General features: G+C 33.8%; 1 protein-coding gene across 1 annotated transcript in view; it reads left to right on the top strand.

Annotated features, from left to right (window-relative positions):
- The window catches only part of Dnah3 (dynein heavy chain 3, axonemal), a 257,006-nt gene that overhangs the window by 51,516 nt on the left and 182,623 nt on the right, over positions 1–22,867 (top strand). The window contains exons 12-14 of the mRNA XM_075354669.1: positions 1,155–1,283; positions 2,430–2,631; positions 8,448–8,678. Coding sequence (XP_075210784.1) covers positions 1,155–1,283; positions 2,430–2,631; positions 8,448–8,678 — 562 coding nt within the window. The remainder of the gene's footprint in view (positions 1–1,154; positions 1,284–2,429; positions 2,632–8,447; positions 8,679–22,867) is intronic.

The raw sequence follows: 22,867 nt of genomic DNA, 5'->3' as shown, positions 1-22,867 counted from the left end.
AGCAGTATGGCAGTTTATTTTAGGTTGTTACCAATAAATTTCAGTCTTAATGCAGTTTTGTAGAAATCCAATCATCTTCTTGTGTTGCATTAAATAGTTGCCATAATTTCTGTTAAGTAAATAAATTCATTTGCAAACCAGCACATAAAATCTAAATTTCAGTTTTATAGTTGTGTAGGTAAATTGCATCATGACATGAAAGAATAAAAAAATGTTTATAGCTAAATCTGCTTCAAGAATTTATTAAGCAGTCTTGCAAGTAACTTTTTACAGAGTTCTACATGACCTAAGTTAAATTCTTATCTAATATTAAGACCAAGAAATATAATTTTATTAAAAACACATTTTCAAATTAAGTAGAAATTTTTCTTCAAGAACTTTTTGGAGCTAATTATGCATCTCCTCTTCAACAGAATCATCAGTCTCATTGTTGTTAGTGGCACCTTATAATGGTTAAAGTAAATTCATGTGTGTTTTAAATGTGTAATCAGATTATCTATTTTATATGCCTTGCCTTTGTTTGTTTATTACATTGAAAATTTTAGTCAAATTTAGTGCATTTGTAAATTCCACATTGCTCAACTGTATTAAGATCTTCGTAATTAAATGCATTATGTGTAAAATGTATATGGTGTAGTTAAAATTTTTGTTTTTCTCTTCACTAAGAAGTTAGTTTGACTTGCTTCACTTTGAAACTGATGAAGAGCATATGGATAGGGTTAATAATTACGTAGATGCCCTGGTAGCAAAGTTCTTTAGAAATTGCTGAAAAAGCTTATGTTGTATATGTTGTAACACAATAAGGGTCTGAATGTGGTCCATAACTTTATGGAGAAGAAACATTAATAAGTAAACTACTAATGATTTATGAATTAATTTTTTCTCTATTTTTATAATGAGTAGTCAGTTTTGAGAAGCCCTTACATTAAACATCTAATTTAACTGATATATATGTAACATAATATTTAACATCAGTCAAATGTACTTTTTTTTGTGAGATATGTAATTCGGTGGTACAGAGTTACTAAAAAATGATGACCCTGTTAATATAAGATCATTGGACTTTTAGTGTGTATTTTTATTTGAATAAATTTTTATTTGTATTAAATTTGTTTAATCTTTAACATTATTTACTTATGTTCTCATTATTTTAGATATGCTGGCCGACAAGAGTTACCTGATAATCTTAAAGTATTATTTAGAACTGTTGCTATGATGGTGCCTGACTATGCTATGATAGGAGAAATATCTTTGTATTCTATGGGCTTTGTTATTGCTCGCAGGTAAGTTTAGAAATTCTTAATAATAAATACAAAATTAAAGTCTAGTTGTATATTACATACAGTAACAAAGTCAAAGGAAAAAAATTCTGAAATTTTTTATGTAAGGCTTGGGAAAATTATATTATATTCTATTATTATATTATACATTATTATATTCTATTATTATAGAAGATTATTACATTAGAAAATTTAAAAATTATTTTAATTTTAATAGTTTAATGGAAAGCTTGCACAAAAAAGACATACAAATCACTTTGAAGAGCAAGGAGAACTTTTATCAAAAAAATATTTACATTCTATGATTTGGATTTCTGGGTATTCAGCTATTTCAAGGATATCACTAGCTAGATTAGAGTAAAAACGAGTTATCAAGTACATCTGTTATGTTTTTGAATATATATCTTAAATTTATACTAGAAAAAGAGATAAAAGAAAATCTGCTTTCAAAGTGAATTCATGTAGACAAATTTGCTTACAATATGAACTAGCTATATTTTCATTATAGTGACTGTAATATACTGTAGTGCTTGTTACTATATATATATATATATATAAACTATACAGACAGGATATACACAGGTACTAGGTACTTATATATCACTCTGAGAAAACAGCAAAAGAAAGACTGGGAGACAGATAATTTAAAAAAAGAAATGAATATTCTTTTTCTGTATAAAAAAAATACAATATATATAGTTTCCACTTACAAGTAGAAGATTAAATAACTGGTGATGACGAAAAAGAGAAGAGTGATGTTAGAAGTGGACCCGTGCAAGACACAAGGAATCTCAGATGATTTAAATGTTACTGTTTTGGGCTAGGGAATAGCCAAAATGTTGACATGTAAACTGGTTGTGCTAAATGAATTAAAGAATTAGCTGTAAAGAAGCACAATTGATTCAACAAAAAGATGGTTTTATTCTCTAAACATTTAAATGTGGTAGCTGTATAGCCTTTTCCCATGTGTTGTTCATATTTATAATGAACAAAATGTTTTAGTTACAAAAGATTAATTAGTGTATTTTTGTTATATATCATAAATTTATTAGAGAATTTTAATAAATTAACTATTTATTAAAATAGTGAACTATTTTAGAGTATATTTATGTACTTTTTTGTGCTAAAAATTTTCTTTTCTGTTTTTAGTCTTGCAGAAAAGATAGTCGATACTTATAAGCTGTGCTCGGAACAGCTTTCTTCACAAAGCCATTATGATTATGGGATGCGAGCTGTGAAAACTGTGCTAACTGCTGCTGGAAACCTTAAACTTAAATATCCAAATCAAGATGAAGCTGTTATTGTGTTACGTGCCATTGTTGATGTAAACTTGCCAAAGTTTCTTGCCCAGGTATAAATTTTTTATGTTGCTTTATTGCTAACATGAAGGTTTCTGGTTTGATGTGATACTTTACTACTTTTTATTTCATGCGTATCTTTTAAACTCAAAATATCATCTGACATACATTCTTTATTATCTGATTCCTTGTATTCTTGAGATATTTAGTTTCCTTTAAAAGTTTACTCTCCACACACTATCTTCTTTCTACAGATTAATCCAGGATGCTTTAAGATATATCTCAGCAGTCTTTCTTCTTTCATTATAGATAGTTTAAAAAATTACCTCCTAGTACTGGAGTATATTAATTTATTAAAATTAATTACAACCGACTCTCGCTAATCTGAGAAAATGTGGTCTACAGGCCTCTCCAATCACAGAAAAATTTGAATTGCTGCAAATCTAAAAATTGAAGTTATTAAGCTACCAGTATTACAAAATGGTGGGTTTAATTAATGTTATACTAAATTGCATCTTTAATCTCTGAGAATAAAAGCTATTCTAAATTATATAAATAAAATTGTAAACTTAAGAGGGCTTTAGTTATTTTTTTTAAATAGTTTGCTACATTTGTTGAATTTTAGAAGAATACATTTCTTTGCTGCTAGATGACTTCAACTTTTAAGAAATAAAATGTCTCTTGACATGATCATATTGTCACAACATCATAGATATGATTAAAAAAAAAAATCTGATTTGGACACTATATGACTTCCTTGTACGCTATTAAATTGCATATACACATTTTTTTTTTTTTTTAAATGAAAAATACATAAAATTTTATTTCATTAATAACTTCTAATATATTTTCATTTTTTTTTTATTGTTATTATTGAATTATTATTTATCGTAAAAATTTTGATATTTCTAGGTTAATAATTATTAATAAATCAATATATTTAAATTAAAAAAGAAGTTAAAAAAAAGGAGATAAAGTCTGATTCGAATCGATGTGCCTTCCCCTTGTAAGATACAAATATTTCATTAATTAAAATTTTATTTGGCTATAACTCTGGAACCATTAAAAATAAGTATCACTTATGATATATTTTTGAAAAGATCTCAGTGAGGCTTATTACTGCAGGTAAGAAAAACTCCAAAATCCAAAAAAAAAGATTTTGGGCTTTTTTAGACACTTTTGGTTCAGTCGATTGCAATCACAAGGGGAGGTGCACAACTAGATATGACAACAGTCCTAAATCCAAAATTTCAACTTCCTACAGCTGATCATTTTTGATTTACGCAAGATACTTACATACGTACGTAAATACAGACCATGCCGAAACTAGTCAAAATGGATTTAGGGATGGTCAAAATGGATATTTCTGTTGAAATCTAAAAACTGAAATTTTTCACGATCACAATATTTCCTTTACTTCATACAAGGAAATAAAAACAACATTACCAACACTATAAAAACATGCCTCCTCTGTGAATCATGAGACCTTGCCGTTGGTGAGGGGGCTTGAGTGCTCAGGGATACAGAGTAGCTGGGGCAGCAGCTCTTTCAGTAGTAGTTAGGGGCGTGAGTCACAATGACATAAACGGCCATATCAACATCACTCAATCCTCTGAGTACTGTGCAGCTGAAAGCAATGGAAAACTACAGCTGTTTTTTTTCCAAGAAAATGTGGCTCTGCATTTTCACATAGCAATAATGGAGGCGCCTTCCTTGGTAAAATATTCCGGAGTTAAAATAGTCCCCCGTTCGGATCTCCGGGTGGGGACTACTAAGGAAGGGGTCACCAGAAAACTAAAAAATAACATTCTACGAGTCCGAGCGTGGAATGTTAGAAGCTTAAAAAAGGTTGGTAGGGTAGAAAATTTAAAAAGGGAAATGGATAGGGTAAATGTGGATATATAGTAGTATATATTAGTGAGGTTCAGTGGGAAGAGGAAGGCGACTTTTGTTCAGGTGATTTTAGAGTAATTAACTCTAGAAGAAGTGTTAGGAGAAGACCAATTTGGTTTCAGGAAAAGTATAGGGACTAGGGAAGCAATTTTAGGCCTCAGATTAATAGTAGAAGGAAGATTAAAGAAAAACAAACCAACATACTTGGCGTTTATAGACCTAGAAAAGGCATTCGATAACGTAGACTGGAATAAAATGTTCAGCAACTTAAAAAATTTAGGGTTCAAATACAGAGATAGAAGAACAATTGCTAACATGTACAAGAACCAAACAGCAACAGTAACAATTGAAGAACATAAGAAAGAAGCCGTAATAAGAAAGGTTGTCCGACAAGGATGTTCCCTATCTCCGTTACTTTTTAATCTTTACATGGAACTGGCGGTTGATGATGTTAACGAACAATTTAGGTTCGGAGTAACAGTACAAGGTGAAAAGATAAAGATGCTACGATTTGCTGATGATATAGTAATTCTAGCCGAGAGTAAAAAGGATTTAGAAGAAACAATGAACGGCATAGATGAAGTCCTACACAAGAACTATCGCATGAAAATAAACAAGAACAAAACAAAAGTATTGAAATGTAGTAGAAATAACAAAGATGGACCACTGAATGTAAAAATAGGAGAAGAAAAGATTATGGAGGTAGAAGAATTTTGTTATTTGGGAAGTAGAATTACTATGATGGACGAAGCAGGAGCGATATAAAATGCCGAATAGCACAAGCGAAACGAGCCTTCAGTATGAAATATAATTTGTTTACATCAAAAATTAATTTAAATGTCAGGAAAAGATTTTTGAAAGTATATGTTTGGAGTGTCGCTTTATATGGAAATGAAACTTGGACAATCGGAGTATCTAAGAAGAAAAGATTAGAAGCTTTTGAAATGTGGTGCTATGGGAGAATGTTAAAAATCAGATGGGTGGATAAAGTGACAAATGAAGAGGTATTGCGGCAAATAGATGAAGAAAGAAGCATTTGGAAAAATATAGTTAAAAGAAGAGACAGACTTATAGGCCACATACTAAGGCATCCTGGAATAGTCGCTTTAATGTTGGAAGGACAGGTAGAAGGAAAAAATTGTGTAGGCAAGCCATGTTTGGAATATGTAAAACAAATTGTTAGGGATGTAGGATGTAGAGGGTATACTGAAATGAAACGACCAGCACTAGATAGGGAATCTTGGAGAGCTGCATCAAACCAGTCAAATGACTGAAGACAAAAAAAAAAATAAAAAAAAAAAATAAAAAATAAAAACATGCCACTGACATTATTATTGGTTTACAAAACCAGCAGTTTTCAGCCAATAATATGTGGACAACAAAGAAACATCATAAGTGGAAAATTTTAAGGTGAAACTAAATTGCTAATAGTTAAAAAGTAACAACTGATAAGCCCATTACAAAAACATATATGTCAAGAATTTTTAAAAAGCAATTACTGCATTCACAAAACACAAAAAACAGAACCCCAACATTTACACGTTTAAATATGAAAACAGTATTAAAAGAATGATTAATTCTCTTAAGAAAGATATAGCAGTCTACAGACTCCATACCTCACAACTTTTAAACATCAATAACTACAATAAAATTAATTTTAATAAATCTATCAAATATGTAAAATATTTGATTATCACAATCATAATTATATAGGTAAAATCCAACAAGTCATTTACATCACTTTTTAGGGGTTCTGTAAAGCCTTCATTAATAATAAGCCAAACTGTCTGATGAAATTCAGAATTTGATGAAGCAAGTATACACATTATATTCAATGTAAGTTAAATTTCAACATTTTGAATTAAATTACATTAAAAGGAAAACAATTCAATAAAAAAAAATATTTATAAAATATAAAAAAAATAAAAAAGTGTAAATAAAAATATAAAAAAATCATGTTCTTATTAACCATAAAGAGTATTGATGTTGAACAAATGTTGTTTGAAATTGGAGCCAAAATTTTAGGGCAACAAAACAATTTGCTACAGCATATGTAATACAAGGCAAATTCTAGCTGATGGCACAACGTGCTTCAAAGATTGTTAACAGACCTGGAGGAAGGAATGAAAGAGTAGCAAATGGAAATAATGATAGGAAAACTAAAGTAATGGAAGTAAACAATAAAGAGGATTTATTGGTAAGGAAAAGTAAAGAAAGTGTAGAAAGGATAACAAATGGCAGATATTTGGGGACTGTTGTGACAGAAGAGCGTCATAGAAGGAAAATAAGAGTTCTCTCTAAGAAGATAGAAGGAAAAGAAGGATAGCTATGACAAAGAAAGTCTTCAGTAAGAAGAAGAAATTTCTATGTAGTTAAGGAAGAGGTTAGCCAAATACTATGTAAGGAGTGTCTTATTGTTTGGGACTGAAACATGGATGATGAGGAAGGTTAGAGGGATGGATTGAACTTTTGAGATGTGAGTATGAAGAAGGATGAGAAAATAAGATGGACAGATAAAGTGAGGAATGAGGAAGGAACAGGATTAAAGAAGAAAGAGCACTTATGCAGGAAGTATACAAAAGAAAAGGCAACTGAGAGTGGAATCTTGACAACTGTATTAGAAGAGTTAGTAGAAGAAGAAGGATTAAGTTAATAGATGAGGTGAAGATTGGAAACTCCAAGGCAACTAAGGAGAAGGCATGAAACAAAAATAATGGAGAGAGTGATGAAATTAGGGACCAGCACCAGCCAGAATACCAGTTGATGATGATGACAATGAAATAAGTTTCTGTAAGAGATATTATTATGTAATATATATAGCTGTTGGTCATTTGGTATTATAATTCTTTTTTTTGTTTTTTTTTTTATATTATATACTGATGTTACTTCAGTTATCTATTTAATTTTATTTACTTTCTAAGAAGGTTACTATATAATTGTTTATTTATTTCTCAGTGGTATATTACACCATCCATTTTATTGGTTTCATGAAGTTACCTTTTTCTCTACATGACAATTATATTTTATACCCAAAATAATGGTCTGTCAGTGGGATGATGCTTATTGAGTAGCAGAAATACTACGGCAAAATTTTTATGTAACATTTATATTTAACTTATCTTAAGCAATAATAATTTTTTAATTAGTTGATTTTGACTGACTACTTGGCCATTAACCATTAAAAAATTCCAACAATATGCTGTTTAGATTGTACTCAATATTACTTAACTTAAGAGATCTACAGAAACTTGTTTATTAAACATGACTCTGACCTTTGCCATTTATCTTGCTTCAGATTCTTAATGAGATAATGCATAATTTTTTCTCATGAGATTTTAATAATTCCAGAAGTAAATTATTCTGTAATAACAGCCTTTAGTATTACTATGTTACGAGGCCCGAACTGTGGGTTTGAAGGTATATTGAAAATAATTAGTGGATGCTGAATAATTGTAAAATATTCCAATGCAGTCAGTAATCCTTGGAATATTAATTTATCCTCAGTTACATTAACTAAATTTTGGAAATCTTATACGTATGTCTCTTTTTATAAATGACTTCCTGCAAACCATGAAACTATTAATATGGATTTATTAAAAACAAAATTTCTTATCACTAGCTTTCTTATTAAGAAGAGCTTGTATAAATTATTTCTGGATTTTTAGCAAATCATAAGATTTACTATAAATGCTTGTGGAAAGGTGCCTTAAGTTTTTGCTTAGCTCTAAGAGGCAAGTCAGCAGAATGTAACATACTTAAGACTAAGATTATCTGGTTTTAGCCAAGCATTTATTTTATAGAAGGAAGGAAAAGAAAATAGACTAAGTTAAAGAAAGAATAATAAAAATGTAGGTGTATAGATAAATGTAACATAAAACGTTTATAAAATTTGAAGATTTTATGGTAATATTTAGTGATTTAAGTTTTATTATTTCTCTTATCATTACAGTTATATTTTAGTTTCATATTATTTCAGGATTTACCATTGTTTGTTGGAATTTATCAAGATTTATTTCCGGGTGTTGAACTCCCTCAACCCGATAGAGTTGAACTAATAGAAAAGCTGAAATCCTGCCTTGAATCAAAAAACTTACAAGCAACTGAGTGGTATATTGGAAAGGTAATACAGATATATGAAATGATTCTTGTTAGACATGGACTGATGATTGTTGGTGAACCTATGGGAGGAAAAACCTGTGCTTACCAGGTATTTAGTTAAATTTCTTGTGTTAATTTAGTGTTTGCACATCACAATGTTTGAAGAGATTTATAGAAATATCATTGACAGATCTCATATTCTTTTAGTTACTCTTTTGATCACAACCGGAAATTTATTCAAGCCCACAGTTATACTTTATACTGCTAAGATTATACAACAAAAATTATGTAATGTTATAGATAGTTTCTTTTAGTTCTACACTGTTAATCGCAATTTATATTTTCCTCATGCATTTGAATTTATGCTCTTAGAATTTATGAAATTGAAAAGTTATTTTGATTTATTCACATTCGCGCATGCCCACATAGAAATAACGGGTGTTTCAAAAAGGATGCAACCTTAAGATTAAGAAGGTAGAAGTCACACATAGGTAAAATTTTATTTCTTCCTATATGTCAGTTGGTAGCACTGTATTCAATGTTAGCGGCTTGTAACAATTGAAATGTCCTTATGCACTAGTGCTATACCAGTATAAATACGTCTCTATTGTGTTAACGATGTTATTTTCCAAGGACGAACATGTGTTTATTATTGAGACTTATTGCACTATAAATCTTACAAGTGAGTGAAAGACGAGTTTCGGATAAAATTTTTCAATTCTTCAGATCCGAATAACTTGACAGTATCATGTTTGATTAATTTCATGAGACTGAGAGTGTCATGATCAGAAAAGCACAGGTTGACCGTCTCTGTTAACAGTAGAAGTTTTGGAGGATGGGAAAGAACATTTGACTTGCTTGCTCAGAAAGTTATATTCACAAGCTGGGCTTTCACTTTCTACAGCTTTCAGGGCTACTAAAAAATTACAATTGCATGCTTATCACTTCAGTGTCATTCAAGAACTGAAAGAAGTAGACCATAGAAAACATTTACAGTATTGTCGTTGGTTTCGTTCTCTTGTTGATGACAATGGTGATTAAATTTTGGATCGTGTTTATTTCAGTGATGGGGCATGATTTCATTTGGGTGATACATAACAGCCAAAACTGCCAAATATGAAGCGCTGAAAATCCGCATGCATTTCATTACCACCATTACATGCATGTAAAATTGGTGTTTGATGACAATCTCCCAGCACTGTGTAATAGGGCTTTAATTTTTTGACATATCTGTAGATGGTGTGGTTTATTGCAATTTAATTGAACAGTTTATTGCAAAGTTAGATTTACACAAACTAGAATTTTGGTTCCAGCAGTATAACGCAACGTGTCGTACTGCTAATGAAATGCTGGCTATGTTACAGGAATTTTTTGGCCACCGTTTGATATCAAAAGGGTTGTGGCCTCCAAGATCCCCAGATCTTACACCAACAGACATCTTCCTTTGGGGACATTTAAAAAGTGTAGTTTTAAACACAATCCTCCTACACTTGGCAAATTGAAGACTAATATTGAAAGTTAGATTTCAAACATTACTGAGCAGTTATTTACTTTAATTATGACTATATTTAATTTTAAAATTTGGTTAAATGTTTACAGTCCAAAATTGCTTATTGCAATAAATTTGGGGAAAAATTTAAACAATTTAAACATTTTTAAAATTTAAAAAATGTGTTATAAATTTGTAGTAACAATACAATTTTTATTACGTTTCAATAATGCAAGTTATCAAATTTTCATTTTGATTTCTTATTTCAACATACAAGTACAGTATTTTATTGTCTGTAAATGAATTATGTATTGGAGAATCAAGTTGTAGTGGTTTAAATATTTGTTCTAGAGTCCAAATTTTACTATTATCTTTATTTATTAATTTAGTTTTATCAAATAATAATGCATTCTTTAAGTGAAACTGAAAGAATAACTCTCTTGATGATGTACGGGTACAGTGAGAATACTGGCTTTACAACATAGGTGATTTATTTAATAGTAGATTTCAAAACAGAGATCAACTGTTAATTTCTCTGTTGTTATCAGTCTGTAAATTGACTTGAAATGAGTTTTCTATTATATATTCTATATTTCTACAAATTGTATTTTTTATATCTAAATGTCAAATTAAAGTTAATGTCATTACAGTATCTATTATATTCTAGAATAAATTTAAATAAATTATTTGAACAAGTTTATACATATTTTTAAAATTCTATTAATATAAATCACCTAGTACAGAATATTAAAATAATCTTACTTTAATTTTACTATGAATGTACTTTCATGGAATCTCGCATCCTCAGTCATAATTGAAATATTTAATTAAACTGCATATTAAAAATACTAATATAATTAAAATTGTGCATTAATTTATTTTATAAGTACTGTTTTCTGTTACAGTGTTTTATCTGAGCAGCACTCATATAATAAATTAATATGCAATTTTCATCATTTTAGTATTTTTAATTTTTAATGTGCAGTTTAATTAAATATTTCAATTATGACTAAGGATATGAGATCCTGCGAAAGTACTTTCATGGTAACTTTAAGGTAAGCTATGTCATATCTTAATATTACTAGATGGTTTCTGATGATGGGATGAAAAGTTCCAGACCTCACACAGAAACTGTGTTAGTACGCCTAATTTCTCGATGGCGTCGCATGATTTTGTTCTTCATTAGTTTTTAAGAGTTTCAAGTCGCTGCATTACTTAGATAGTATTCACAGTCCATCAAAGTGGAAAATTGGGCGTTTTTGGAAAATGGGAAAACTGGAAATTCGTAGTGATTAATATTTTTTTCTAAAAGGCTTAAGTGCAAAGGGAATTAAAGAAGAGCTTGATATAACATTGGGAGACTCCTCTCCATCAAATACAATGGTTAAACACTGCATCACAGAGTTTGAAACAGATCGAACATGCACTAGCAATGAACCACGCAGTGAAGTAAGTTACTTCTGAAGTAACTATGCCAGAAATGATAAAAAAAGGCATAAATTTGTTTTGGCTGATCAACAAGTGACAGTGAATGAGTTAGCACAGTCTGTAGGCATACCAACAGAATGTGTACACAACATTTTGCATGAACAATTGGGCATGAACAAGCTGTGTACTAAATGGGTGCCGCATTTGCTCATATCCAACTGAAAACAGTGCAGAAAAATGTTTCAAATGATTGTCTTGAGCTCTTTTGGTGCAATCCTGAGGAATTTTTATATCAATTTTGTGACTGCTGACGAAACTGATCTAGCTCCCAATGACTGACTATCACTTGTTTCCTAACCTAAAAAATGGTTTGGAAGGAAGAGATTTTTGACCAATAATGTAGTTATTGTCGTCATAAATTATTATTTTAAGGAGTTGGATAAATCGACATGCCGAACAGCCATAATTGGATTAAGTGTAACACTGGATTAAGTGTTAATGGGACCACGTTGAAAAATAAATTAAAATATATCCAGATAAATGTTGTTTTCTTATCCAGGCCTGGGACGTTTCATTCACCCTCATATAATAACAGTGACCAGAAGGTTCTAAAAATCAGAAACATCAAAGAGACTTATAAGGGATTAGTTGTAGTACTGGATGATAAAGAGACCATTCAGGTAATTAGAGATTCCACTACAGTTAAGTGATTAGATGTCAAAGTAGTCCCGAAGAGAATGCGTGGGCCCTGCATTATAGTTATGATATTTACCGTAGTCTTACCGATGATGGTGTCTTGTCTCTCATTAGAGAGCAGAACATTGATTTGGATGAAGCCGCCTTCCAGCGGGACTGCAAGCTGGTTTTTAAAATGGGTATGCGTGATACCCAGAAATATCATGGTGTTTTTGAAGTGGGTTCTGGTCTCTTTCAAAAATTTATGTCTGCAGGCTGACTTTTACTTGGCAGGACCCAAATCGATTAACAGAGTACATGGGTGCCCAAAGATGTTTCAAGTGCTGCAGATATGGTCACAGAGCTAAATTTTGTAAATTTGCTTTGGTGTGTACACATTGTGGTCAGGAGGGCCATAAGCGTGATGATTGTTTGCATAGGTTCAAGGCCCTGTGTTAACTGTAAAAGACTGCATAAGAATCATGAGCACCCAGTTGTTCGTAAGGAGTGTAGCTGTTACATAAGGGCCTTTGACCTGTACTTTCCAGGGTGCTTATGTAGTCCAGGTTGAGTTAGGTGAGGTTGTAGAGAGATGGAGCCTCGATGTTACCCACTGGGTTGGTCTAGTGGTGAATGCGTCCTCCCAAATCAGCTGATTTGGAGGTCGAGAGTTCCAGCATTCAAGTCCTAGTAAAGCCAGCTATTTTTACACGGATTTGAATACTAGATCGTGGTTACCGGTGTTCTTTGGTGGTTGGGTTTCAATTAACCACACATCTCAGGTATGGTCGAACTGAGAGTGTACAAGACTACACTTCATTCACACTCATACATATCATCCTCATTCATCCTCTGAAGTATTATCTAAACAGTAGTTTCCGTAGGCTATACAGGAAAAAGAAAAAGAGCCTCGATGTTGTCCTTCTGCAGCACCCATATATAGGGGTGATCTGCCAGGCTTACATAGCTGGAAAAGGTTTTGTGTAGGGCATACCTGTATGTCTGCTATTCTGTGCAGGAAATCGTTTGATACTATCTTTATATGGCAGGTTTCTGACACGCATCATGTTGTGGTCAGACTTGCCATTCACGAACAGAACTTACAGTTGTTAGTTCATATTTCCAACACAGGGATCCCACTGAGGAACATTTAGCAAGATAGGATAGAATACCCTTGTGGGTAATGGTCCAATCCTTATTGGTGCCAATGTTAATGCGAAGTCGATTTTCTGGAACAGTGGGATCACTGATCATGACAGTGACTTAATTGAAAGTTTCATTGCGCAGCATAATTTTGAGGTCTTTAATGTTGCAAACCAGTTGGCCACTTACATCGGTATGGTTGACAAGCAAAGGACTTTTTCATGTACAAATATTGACATTACCATTGGTATGGACATCCCTGGCAGGATCCTTGACTGATCTGTGGTCAGTGACTGTTCTAGTGATGATTGATTGATACTTTTTGAAATAGCGGGTGAGCTGTGCGATGGCCATGATGAACACTTTCCTAATTACCAGGGGCGCTTCCTGCATAGGAAGGCGGAATGGCCAAAATTCTCCTCTTCGTTGGGGTTCAGACTGGAGATTTTTTCAAGACCTTGACGGCCTGCCATTAGATGTCCTAGCAGAAAATGTCACTTCTGCGGTTGGTCGGCAGCTGAAGCTGCCATTCCTAGAGGCTCTGGCCGAGAACGTATATCTGGTTGGTAGTCTCAGAATTTGTCAGCAATGAAACAGTCTGTGAATCGACTCAGAAGCACTGCACAACGAGAGGGTGATCCCGATCGGCGTGTGGCCCTAACTATGGGTTACTGCGGAAGGAGGGCTCGGTACTTTCATATGTGGTGCTTTCATAGTGCTTCACTTATGTGGTGCTTACTTTCACAGGTGCTTCAAGCGTAATTCCTGACATTCCTTTGTTCAGGAGCTAGGGAATAGAAATCCTTGGGGAACTGTATACATAGCACTTGGGCATAAGTGCAGGAAGGATGTCCTCTTGTCAGCTTTGTCAACCCACAAGAGTGTGGTAATTGATTAGGATCATGTCCGTACTATTTTGCTGAATGATTTGCTTCCAGATGACACTATGGTGGTGAGGTTTCATACCACCGGCATGTCAGATGGGAATTCACGGTTTTTGAGACCGACTTACAATCTTTTGAGATCACTGAGGCAGAGGTGCATCAGGTGATCTGCAGTATAGCACAGCACAAGGCTTCCAGATATGACTGTATCACAGTGGAGCTTATCGTCCACTTCCAGTAGTTCTTGGTCCTCTTACTAAAATTTATGATAGGTTGCTCTTCGTCGGCCATTTTCTGGCGTGTTGGAAGCAGGGAGACTTGGTATTGTTGTTCAAAGGTGCCGATCCTACTGTTAATTCCTCTTACCATCCAACACTCTTGCCTATGATTGGTAAGGTTTTTGAGAACGTCCTACATTTGCGTATTAATGTTAGATTGGTCACTGATCATTTTCTTATGGACAACTAGTTTGGTTTCCAACTAGACAAGAGCACTGAGGATGCCACACTGTAGGTGATAAGATTTAGCTTCCTCTAGTTCATGGAAGTATGTATTAGGGATCTTTCTGGACAAATCCGGAGCATTTAATAACTTATGGTGCCCTCTGCCCTGTTTCAGATGTAGAAGCGAAAGTGTACACAAAATGAATTAGAAGTGCTTTCAAGGTATTTCAGCCATTGGACTCTTTCACTGCGTGATGGTGGCTTGGAGGTTCATGACCCTAACTAAAGGATGCCCTCAGGGCAGTGTTCTGAGTCTCCTTCTTTGGATTATAGAATTTGATTCCATGTTGCGTTTGAGGTTGTCATGTGGTTGTTGTGTCATCGTTTATGCTGATGATGTACTGCTGCTGATCTAAGGGGATTCATGTAACAAAGTATAGTTCTGAGCTGCTCATGCTTGTGAGACACTCCGACTTCGGAGTCTCCAACATAAAATGTTTTTCAGCACAGAGAAAACCACAATGATGTTGCTTGAGGATTGATTGGCTGCTTCCCGATGAATCCTGGTCTGGATGGCTGGTCTCCCCATTCTGTACATTATAATTCAAAAATACCTGGGTGTTATCCTTGATGAGCAACTTTTGGTTTAAGGAACATCTACACTATGTAGTAAAATAGGCCGCTGATGGTTTTTATAGAATCTGTAGATTCATTCATCTTAATTGGGGTTGAATTACCATACCATGCATATCCTTTACAAAAGTGTCAGTGAGGGTATTATGTTATATGCTACACCTATCTGGGCTCACTGCTTGGCTTTTAGGTGTTATGTGGACTACTCTTGCTGGCTGTTGTAGGCAGTTATAGAACAGTTTCGCTGGTGGCAGTCTGTGTCATAGCTGGAGTCAAACCAATAGATATCTTGACTAATGAGCGTAAGGAACACTACATTTCCAAGGTAAATAACCTATTGACATCAGAATGAAAGCAGGAGATTGAAGACCGGGGCCTTGTGTCTTGGAGACCAGGTGGGATGAATCTCCCACGAGTTGCTACTCGCATGGTATATTTCCTATAGTGTCTGATTTAGGTGCGATTAGATGGGTTTCCCCCAATTGGTATATCACACAGTTTCTCTCCGGGCATGGTGCCTTTTGGGCAAGTTCGGCTAGCTTTTGTTTGCTGAATTTGAGTCAATGCTCAGATTGTGGGACTGATGATAGAGTGGACCATGTACTCTATGTCTGTACCTGATATGAGGTTGAACGTTCACGAGCTGTTAGGGAACTTGAGAATACATTCCTTTCTGGCTTTCCATATTAACTGGATGATCTGAGAGGAGTGGTCTATAGTGGCTGGTTTTCTTCACACCCTTGTGGTGTGTTGGTCTTCAGAGGGAGTTTAATCAAAATATTTGATCGTGGTAGGATCTCCGGTGACTAAGGTTCCATCCTAGGCATTGGATTGGTTGGAGGTAGGCGCATTAGCATTGTACCATTGTTATATTGGTATTGTTTGTGCTTTGGTTTGGGGCTCCTCCTGGCGTGGCTGGCCGCACAGCCGGGGTATGATAGCCTGTGTAACCAGGGACGTGGTTTTGTTCTTCCGGTGGCAGTCCCTGATTGTGACATGAGACTCCATGGTAGATCTTAGTGGAAAAGCAGGGTATGACCCTGGTTCCTGTGTGGACCAGAATGAGGTTACGTTCCCCTTGTTTAGTGACCTCATTTGGTCGACTTATTTGGGTATAGGTCTGAATTTCTATGTTGTGTAAAATGTAATTTTGATTGGTATGAGTGTAGTACTGATTTAATTTACAACTCGTTCATTTTATGAGGCATTCACAGTCATGAATGGTGCTGTCAAATTTGGACTAGGCACAGGGTCCGTGATCTTGGTTAGTTAGTTTAAGGGAATCATGCTAGGATGGATGTGAAGATGTCCGTTTGAGGCCTACATGAGGGAAAAATTTGATTTCTATTCTACTGATGCAAATATCTGCCGAGGCATTTACATCGGTGGCATCCCAACCGAGACCTGACTAATGACTGTGAGATGTAATCAGTTAGAAGGTCTAAAGACGACCTCCAGTAAAGCCCCTGAGGGCCCAGAACGGAGGGGGTGGTATGGCAACTGATGACATCACAAGGTGAATGTCTTTCCCCTACAGGGTTGGGATGCAGTTATAAGAATAAAAGATGAAAAATGGTGCGCTCTAATTCCGAAAGAAGTGAGAAGATATAGTCTGTACTAATTCAATTGCAGTTGGTGGTTTTGAAAGAAACAGTACAAAAATTGAAAGATAAATTTGAGAGTGGAATAACCATCCAAGGAAAAAATTAAGACATTAAGATTTGTTGAGACATTGTTCTTTTGACAGAAATAAAAGATTATTAAGAAGAAATTCTGAATAGCATGGATGTAGAAGAGAATTTCAGTATGAAAATAAATAAGAATAAAGCAAAGCTAATGAAAGTTGCCTGAAAGGAGGTAAATGAGGAATTAAATATTAGCTATCATGTAATTTCTTTGTTGAGTACTGCTTACCTTTCTTAGCTTCATTCTTTTATCACTTGTTCCATTGTCAAAACTTATTGTACTGGTACTTTTAAATTTCTGTTAATCTTTATATATCGAACACTCCTCCCTATATTTGATGCCATATCTTATCTGGCTTTCTTGTTTATATGTTATTAATGGTTTTACTTTTATTTTCATTTTATTTATCTGTATCCTGTTTTCATATATTGAGTTCTTGAAAAGGACATCTGCATGATTGTTGATCTGTTCATTTATGATTGTTTTATTGTTATTTTTTGTGATGAAGCTTTCTAAATTTTCTACAATGTTCATTCTTCTTCCTTTAACACATTTGTGAATTAATTTCATTGATCCTTCCATTTTCACTGGGCTATGTCCTTGTTAGGAAGATTTCATAAGCTACCTATTGTAATGGGTACCATGATTCGACTTCTTGAAAATTTTGACATATCTTTGCCTTTCATATCCCCCAGAATCCCAAAACCACTGTCAGTTCAAAACTTTATATACACATTTATATATATTTCATTTTCTTGTGGACACAACTGCCATAATTTTGCACCAGTCACTTTCAAATTGATATGTAAAATATAACAATCCAAAATTGGATTGTTATACTCGACAGGTCGAGTTTGTTAATGGGCAAAATTGAACCATGGGGAAATAGAGGGCTTTTTTGAAAAAACAAAATATTGCTATACAACTTTCTTATTAAGTAAAATATCAAATTCATTTAAAGATCCTACTGTTCTTTGGATAAGGATCTAAAACTTATCTAAGTAAAGTTTTCTGATATCACTAACCATTGGCCCAAGGGGTGGAAAAAATGGGGTTTTGAAGACAAAAAGATCATACTTCCCTTTAGGCACAGTTTCAAATTGGTTTTTAAGTGGTTATTAGTCCTGTAAACATTACCTAAAACTTTTGTCTGATACAATTTTTGATATGACCAACCCTTATGACAAGGGATGACCAAAATGTTGCTGGAATTGTAAGAAGACAAATTTTTCACATGCAGCCGTTACTGTATTGAGTAATTTGAAGCTTTTCTTAGCTATAAGGTGGACATCTTTTTTATCTCCTACTTAGCATTGGTGAAATCTACCTCCGCCTTCCAGCATGCCAAAAGGGATTTTTTTATTAAATGCATTGCATAATTAGAATTTTTTTTTTATTTTTAAAATATCTCATGCGTTCGTTGTCTTAATTTTCTTTCCATTTGTCAAATGTATGCTGCATTGTATTTTATTTTACATTTATACATTTTTTTTTTGTATGTACCGTTACTCTTGTACATATCTTTTTCTTCTATGTTACTATTAAAAATATTTTCTAATGTATTATTTGTATTTATAGCCATTTTTATATTATATTTGCTAAAGAATTGTTTAATTGGATAAATTTTTTTCTCAGTAAATGTTAATTTATTCCATTTAAAGGTTTCTTTATTGTTTGTTGTTTTAATTTCATTTAATTTATTTCCATTTTTTTTTTTGTTTTCTGATCCTCTCTTTTTTATAACATTATTTTCTGCTATTTGAAAAATAGTGATTAATCCTTTTTTATATGCTTGTTTTTTAATGGTAATTTATGTAGTCTATCGTGTAAAATCTGCTAATTTATGCTCCATTGGGTGATTAGAATCATAAGCTGTAATGTTATCTGTTGTATATGTTTCTTTTCTAATCTAGATTAGTATTATTTCATTTTATTGTTAGGACTAAAATTATTAGTTTAATCTTTCTCTTCTTCCCTTGTATATTTAACGTTATGGTGGAATTTGTTCATTTCTTCCAAAATCTTTTCTTCATTATTACGAGGCATATTTATTAAGTAAGGGCCGTCGACTTATATTTAAATATTAGCGGGTCTGAACACAGTTTCATGCATGCAGGACCATCTATCAGCTATTTACAAAGCCACTGCAGTTGTTGTTTTGATTCTGTAGTAGTTTGCCTACCGGTGAATACAGATCGCAATGTCTGCGACAATCGTTTCTCCTACCAGTTGTGAAGTACACGCTGTGATTCGATTTTTGTGTGCAAAAGGATCTTCAGTTGCTGATATTCATCGGGAGTTTTGCCTGGTGTATGGACCTACAATAAATGAGTGAAGGAAAGGTTAGAAACTGGTGTTGAGACTTTAAAAATGGCCACACAAATGTGCATAATGAAGAGCAGAGTGACAGGTCTAGAATTTAGACTGACAAAATCATGTGATGATTTTGAAAATTGAACTGAAAACTGTGATGTGATTGGTGACTGATGATTAGTGCTGTAGCTGATGAATTTTCGCATGTTGGACACACCTCTACCTACACAATTGTCACAGAAAAGCTCGGATATCACAAATTGTGTGCAAAGTAGGTACCAAAAATGCTGACCAACCAATACAAAGAGCAAAGAATGTGCAGCGGATGAGCGTTTTTGGACCTCTATCGACAAGATGGAGATTATTTGTTTAACTGCACTGTTACGGGCGACAAGATGTGGATATCCTACACTAATACAGAATTGAAACAGCAGCAATGCAGTGGCACCATTCAAGTTCCCCAAAACCGAAAAAGTTTAAGCAGTCTCCATACTCAAGTCGAAAGATATTGGCTACTGTTTTTTGGGGCAAAAAGGGCGCCATTTTTGTTGATTTCATGGAAAGTGGATCAACAATTACAGCTCAGAACAATCAACAATTACAGATCCAAAATTGACAACATGGGAAACTGTTGTCCGGCATAATCCTCCTTCACGACAATGTGTTATCCTCACACTGCTGCCTTAACCAAGAAGATTCAAGATTTTTGTTGGGAACTTTTTGACCACCCTCCCTATAGTCTCGACCTTGCAATTAGCGACTACTTCCCCTACTTGCATTTGAAAAAGTGACTTGATGGACAACAGTTTGAAAACGACGAGGAACTCAAGACAGCTGTTGGCTTCTGGTTCAATTCCCAGGTGGCAAACTTCTTTGCAGAGGGGTTAAAGAAACTGGTGCAGCTTTACAAAAAGTGCTTAGAACTGAATGGCATTTATTATGAAAAGTGAAGTAGATATGTTGTTAAACAAAAAAAAAAATTACCAAACAGCTCTTATTTTATGAATATGCCTCGTATTTATTTCTTTTTTAATTACTAATAGAGTGTCATCAACGTACCTAATATGTTCTAAACATCTGTATCTTTTCATGATATATTGTCTTTTTCCATATTCTGTAGGATTACATCGCTTAGTATTGCTGATATGTGTTTCCATAATTTATTCTTCATTTTATTATTAATTTTAAATTGGTTTTGTTGGAGAATTGTTTCTAAAGTTTTAATTTTTATTTTCAGGTTATTATTTACATATTCCTCATTTAGTTTCTCTTCTAAAATTTTTACAGTTTCTTTTAATGGTATTAGCTAATATTTGCTATTTGAACATATTCATACCAGAAGTAGGAAATTTTTTTATTTGATAAATGAAGTATGCAGTCATACAAAGTAGACTGGGAAAGTAAAGAGAGCTTTCATCCATAAAAGAAAGTATTTATAACAACTATAAGCTACAGTTAAGCAAAATTATTATAACTACAGGGTGTCCCATTTAAAACACAACCCATCAATTACTCATCCATGAAATTTCATATGTTAAGCTTACTCCCCTACTCGTTACTGAAATGGACTCGTCCAACATCTGATCATAGCGGCGACGCAGTAGAACACTACTGATAGTAACAACAATGCAATCATAACGTTCAGTGTATTGCTAGAGACAAGATGGTGTTTTCGCTAGATGAAAATGTTTTCATTGTTGAGTCGTACTTCAGTACAAAATCAATGATTGCAGTGCAAGATTTGTTTCGCCATAAGAACCCAGATAAACCAGCTCCTAACAAAACATCAGTATTAAGGTTAGTTGCAAAATTTAGAGAGACTGGTTTTGTTAATAACAAGGAACACAAAAGATCTGCGTCAGTGTTGAATACAGATACAGTCACTGAAATCATAGACCGATTACTCACCACGCCAAATAAATCGATCAGACGTTTGTCTGCTGAAATTAATTTGTCTAAATCAACTGTTCATTGGGTGACCAAACAATTACAATTCTAACCTTATCGCATTCAAACGGTTCATCAACTTCTTGAGCCCGACAAAGAAAAACTGCTACAATATTGTCAATGGTTCCGTCGATTTCTGCGTGAGGGAATTAATGTTATGGATTCATTATTTTTCACAGATGAAGAAGCATGGTTTCATTTGGATGGTTACGTAAACAGCCAAAACAGTAGAATTTGGAGTGCTGAAAATCCTCACGTTTATCACGAAAAACAATTACAGCCGCAGAAGTTGGGCGTGTGGTGCACGATATCGCGGAAGAAAATGATCGGTCCTATTTTTTTCGAGTACACCATTAATGCAGAACAATATCAGGATATTTTATTTCAGTTCATTGCACTCTTGGAAAAGGAAGACAGACACTGCTGGCTACAACATGACGGTGCGACATCGCACTACGCAGGTTCAACTTCTGATTTCGTTGAGGAATTCTTTGGTAATCGTGTTATCAGTCGAGGCTTGTGGCCACCAAGATCTCCAAATTTGACTGTGGCAGATTTTTTTCTATGGGGTTACCCCAAAGAAAAAGCCTACAGCAACAAACCATGAACACTTGAAAGTCAATATTGAACAAGCTGTATTAAATATCCAGCCACAAACTTTGAAAAAAGTTGCAAGAAACGCTGTAAAAAGAATTGAAGCTTGTATTCAAGAAGATGGCGGCCACTTCCAACATTTACTCTAAATGTAAGGTAGTGGATGGTAATAATAAAAATTACATTTACATTTACACATGCCTTTTTATTATTTCAATACCTACCAATATAAGATTGGGTTGCGTTTTATATGGGACACCATGTATAAATGTAGGTGTAGGAATTAGGAAAAAATTCTTAAAAATGTTTGCGTGGAGTGAAGTACTATTTTGGTGAAACTGAAAGGTGAAGAATAGAGCCGTTTGAAATGTGATGTTACAGAACGATGTTGAAAGTTAGATGGGTTAAATAAAAATTAAAGCTATATAAAATTCGAAAAGAATTAAGATCTTTAGATGAATAGGTGATGAGAGAATTGTTTAACCCTTATAAAGACAAAGAAACTAGATTAATTGATTATGTGTTATGGTAAACATATTTAGTTAAGTTATTTATATAACAAGGGTTCAGAAAGTTTTCGGCCCGAAAAAGAAAACATAAGATTATTTAGAAATGTTTTTCTTTTTGATATTGTCACTTTGCATTCAGTACGGTTAGACCAGTGAGTTTCCAACTTTTTAATACCCTCAGAAGTTTAGTTCATAGACGTGAAGCACAGTTTGTAGAGTTTAGCAGCAGCAACCCAAGACATGTGTGCAGGAGGAGTGTGTTATCGTGGTGGAAGAGCAGTTTCTTTTTGGACAGATCTGGATGTTTAGCCTGAATAGTACTATTCAATCAGTCCAGTAGGGAAGCTTAATACTCCATGGTGATGGTCCTGCCTTTTACCATGTAGTCTATCAGCACTGCATTTTGAGAATTCTATAAAACTGTAGTCATGACTTTCTTACATATGAACCATTTTTCCTGTCTATGGTGAATTTTTATCTGCTTCCACTCACTGTTTGGACTGCAATTGGTCTCTAGTTGTAATGGTGAATCCATGTTTCTCATTTACTGTTAT

Source organism: Lycorma delicatula, chromosome 1, assembly GCF_047948215.1.
Source record: "Lycorma delicatula isolate Av1 chromosome 1, ASM4794821v1, whole genome shotgun sequence".
NCBI lineage: Eukaryota > Metazoa > Arthropoda > Insecta > Hemiptera > Fulgoridae > Lycorma > Lycorma delicatula.
This window is presented reverse-complemented; position numbering and strand designations above follow the sequence as displayed.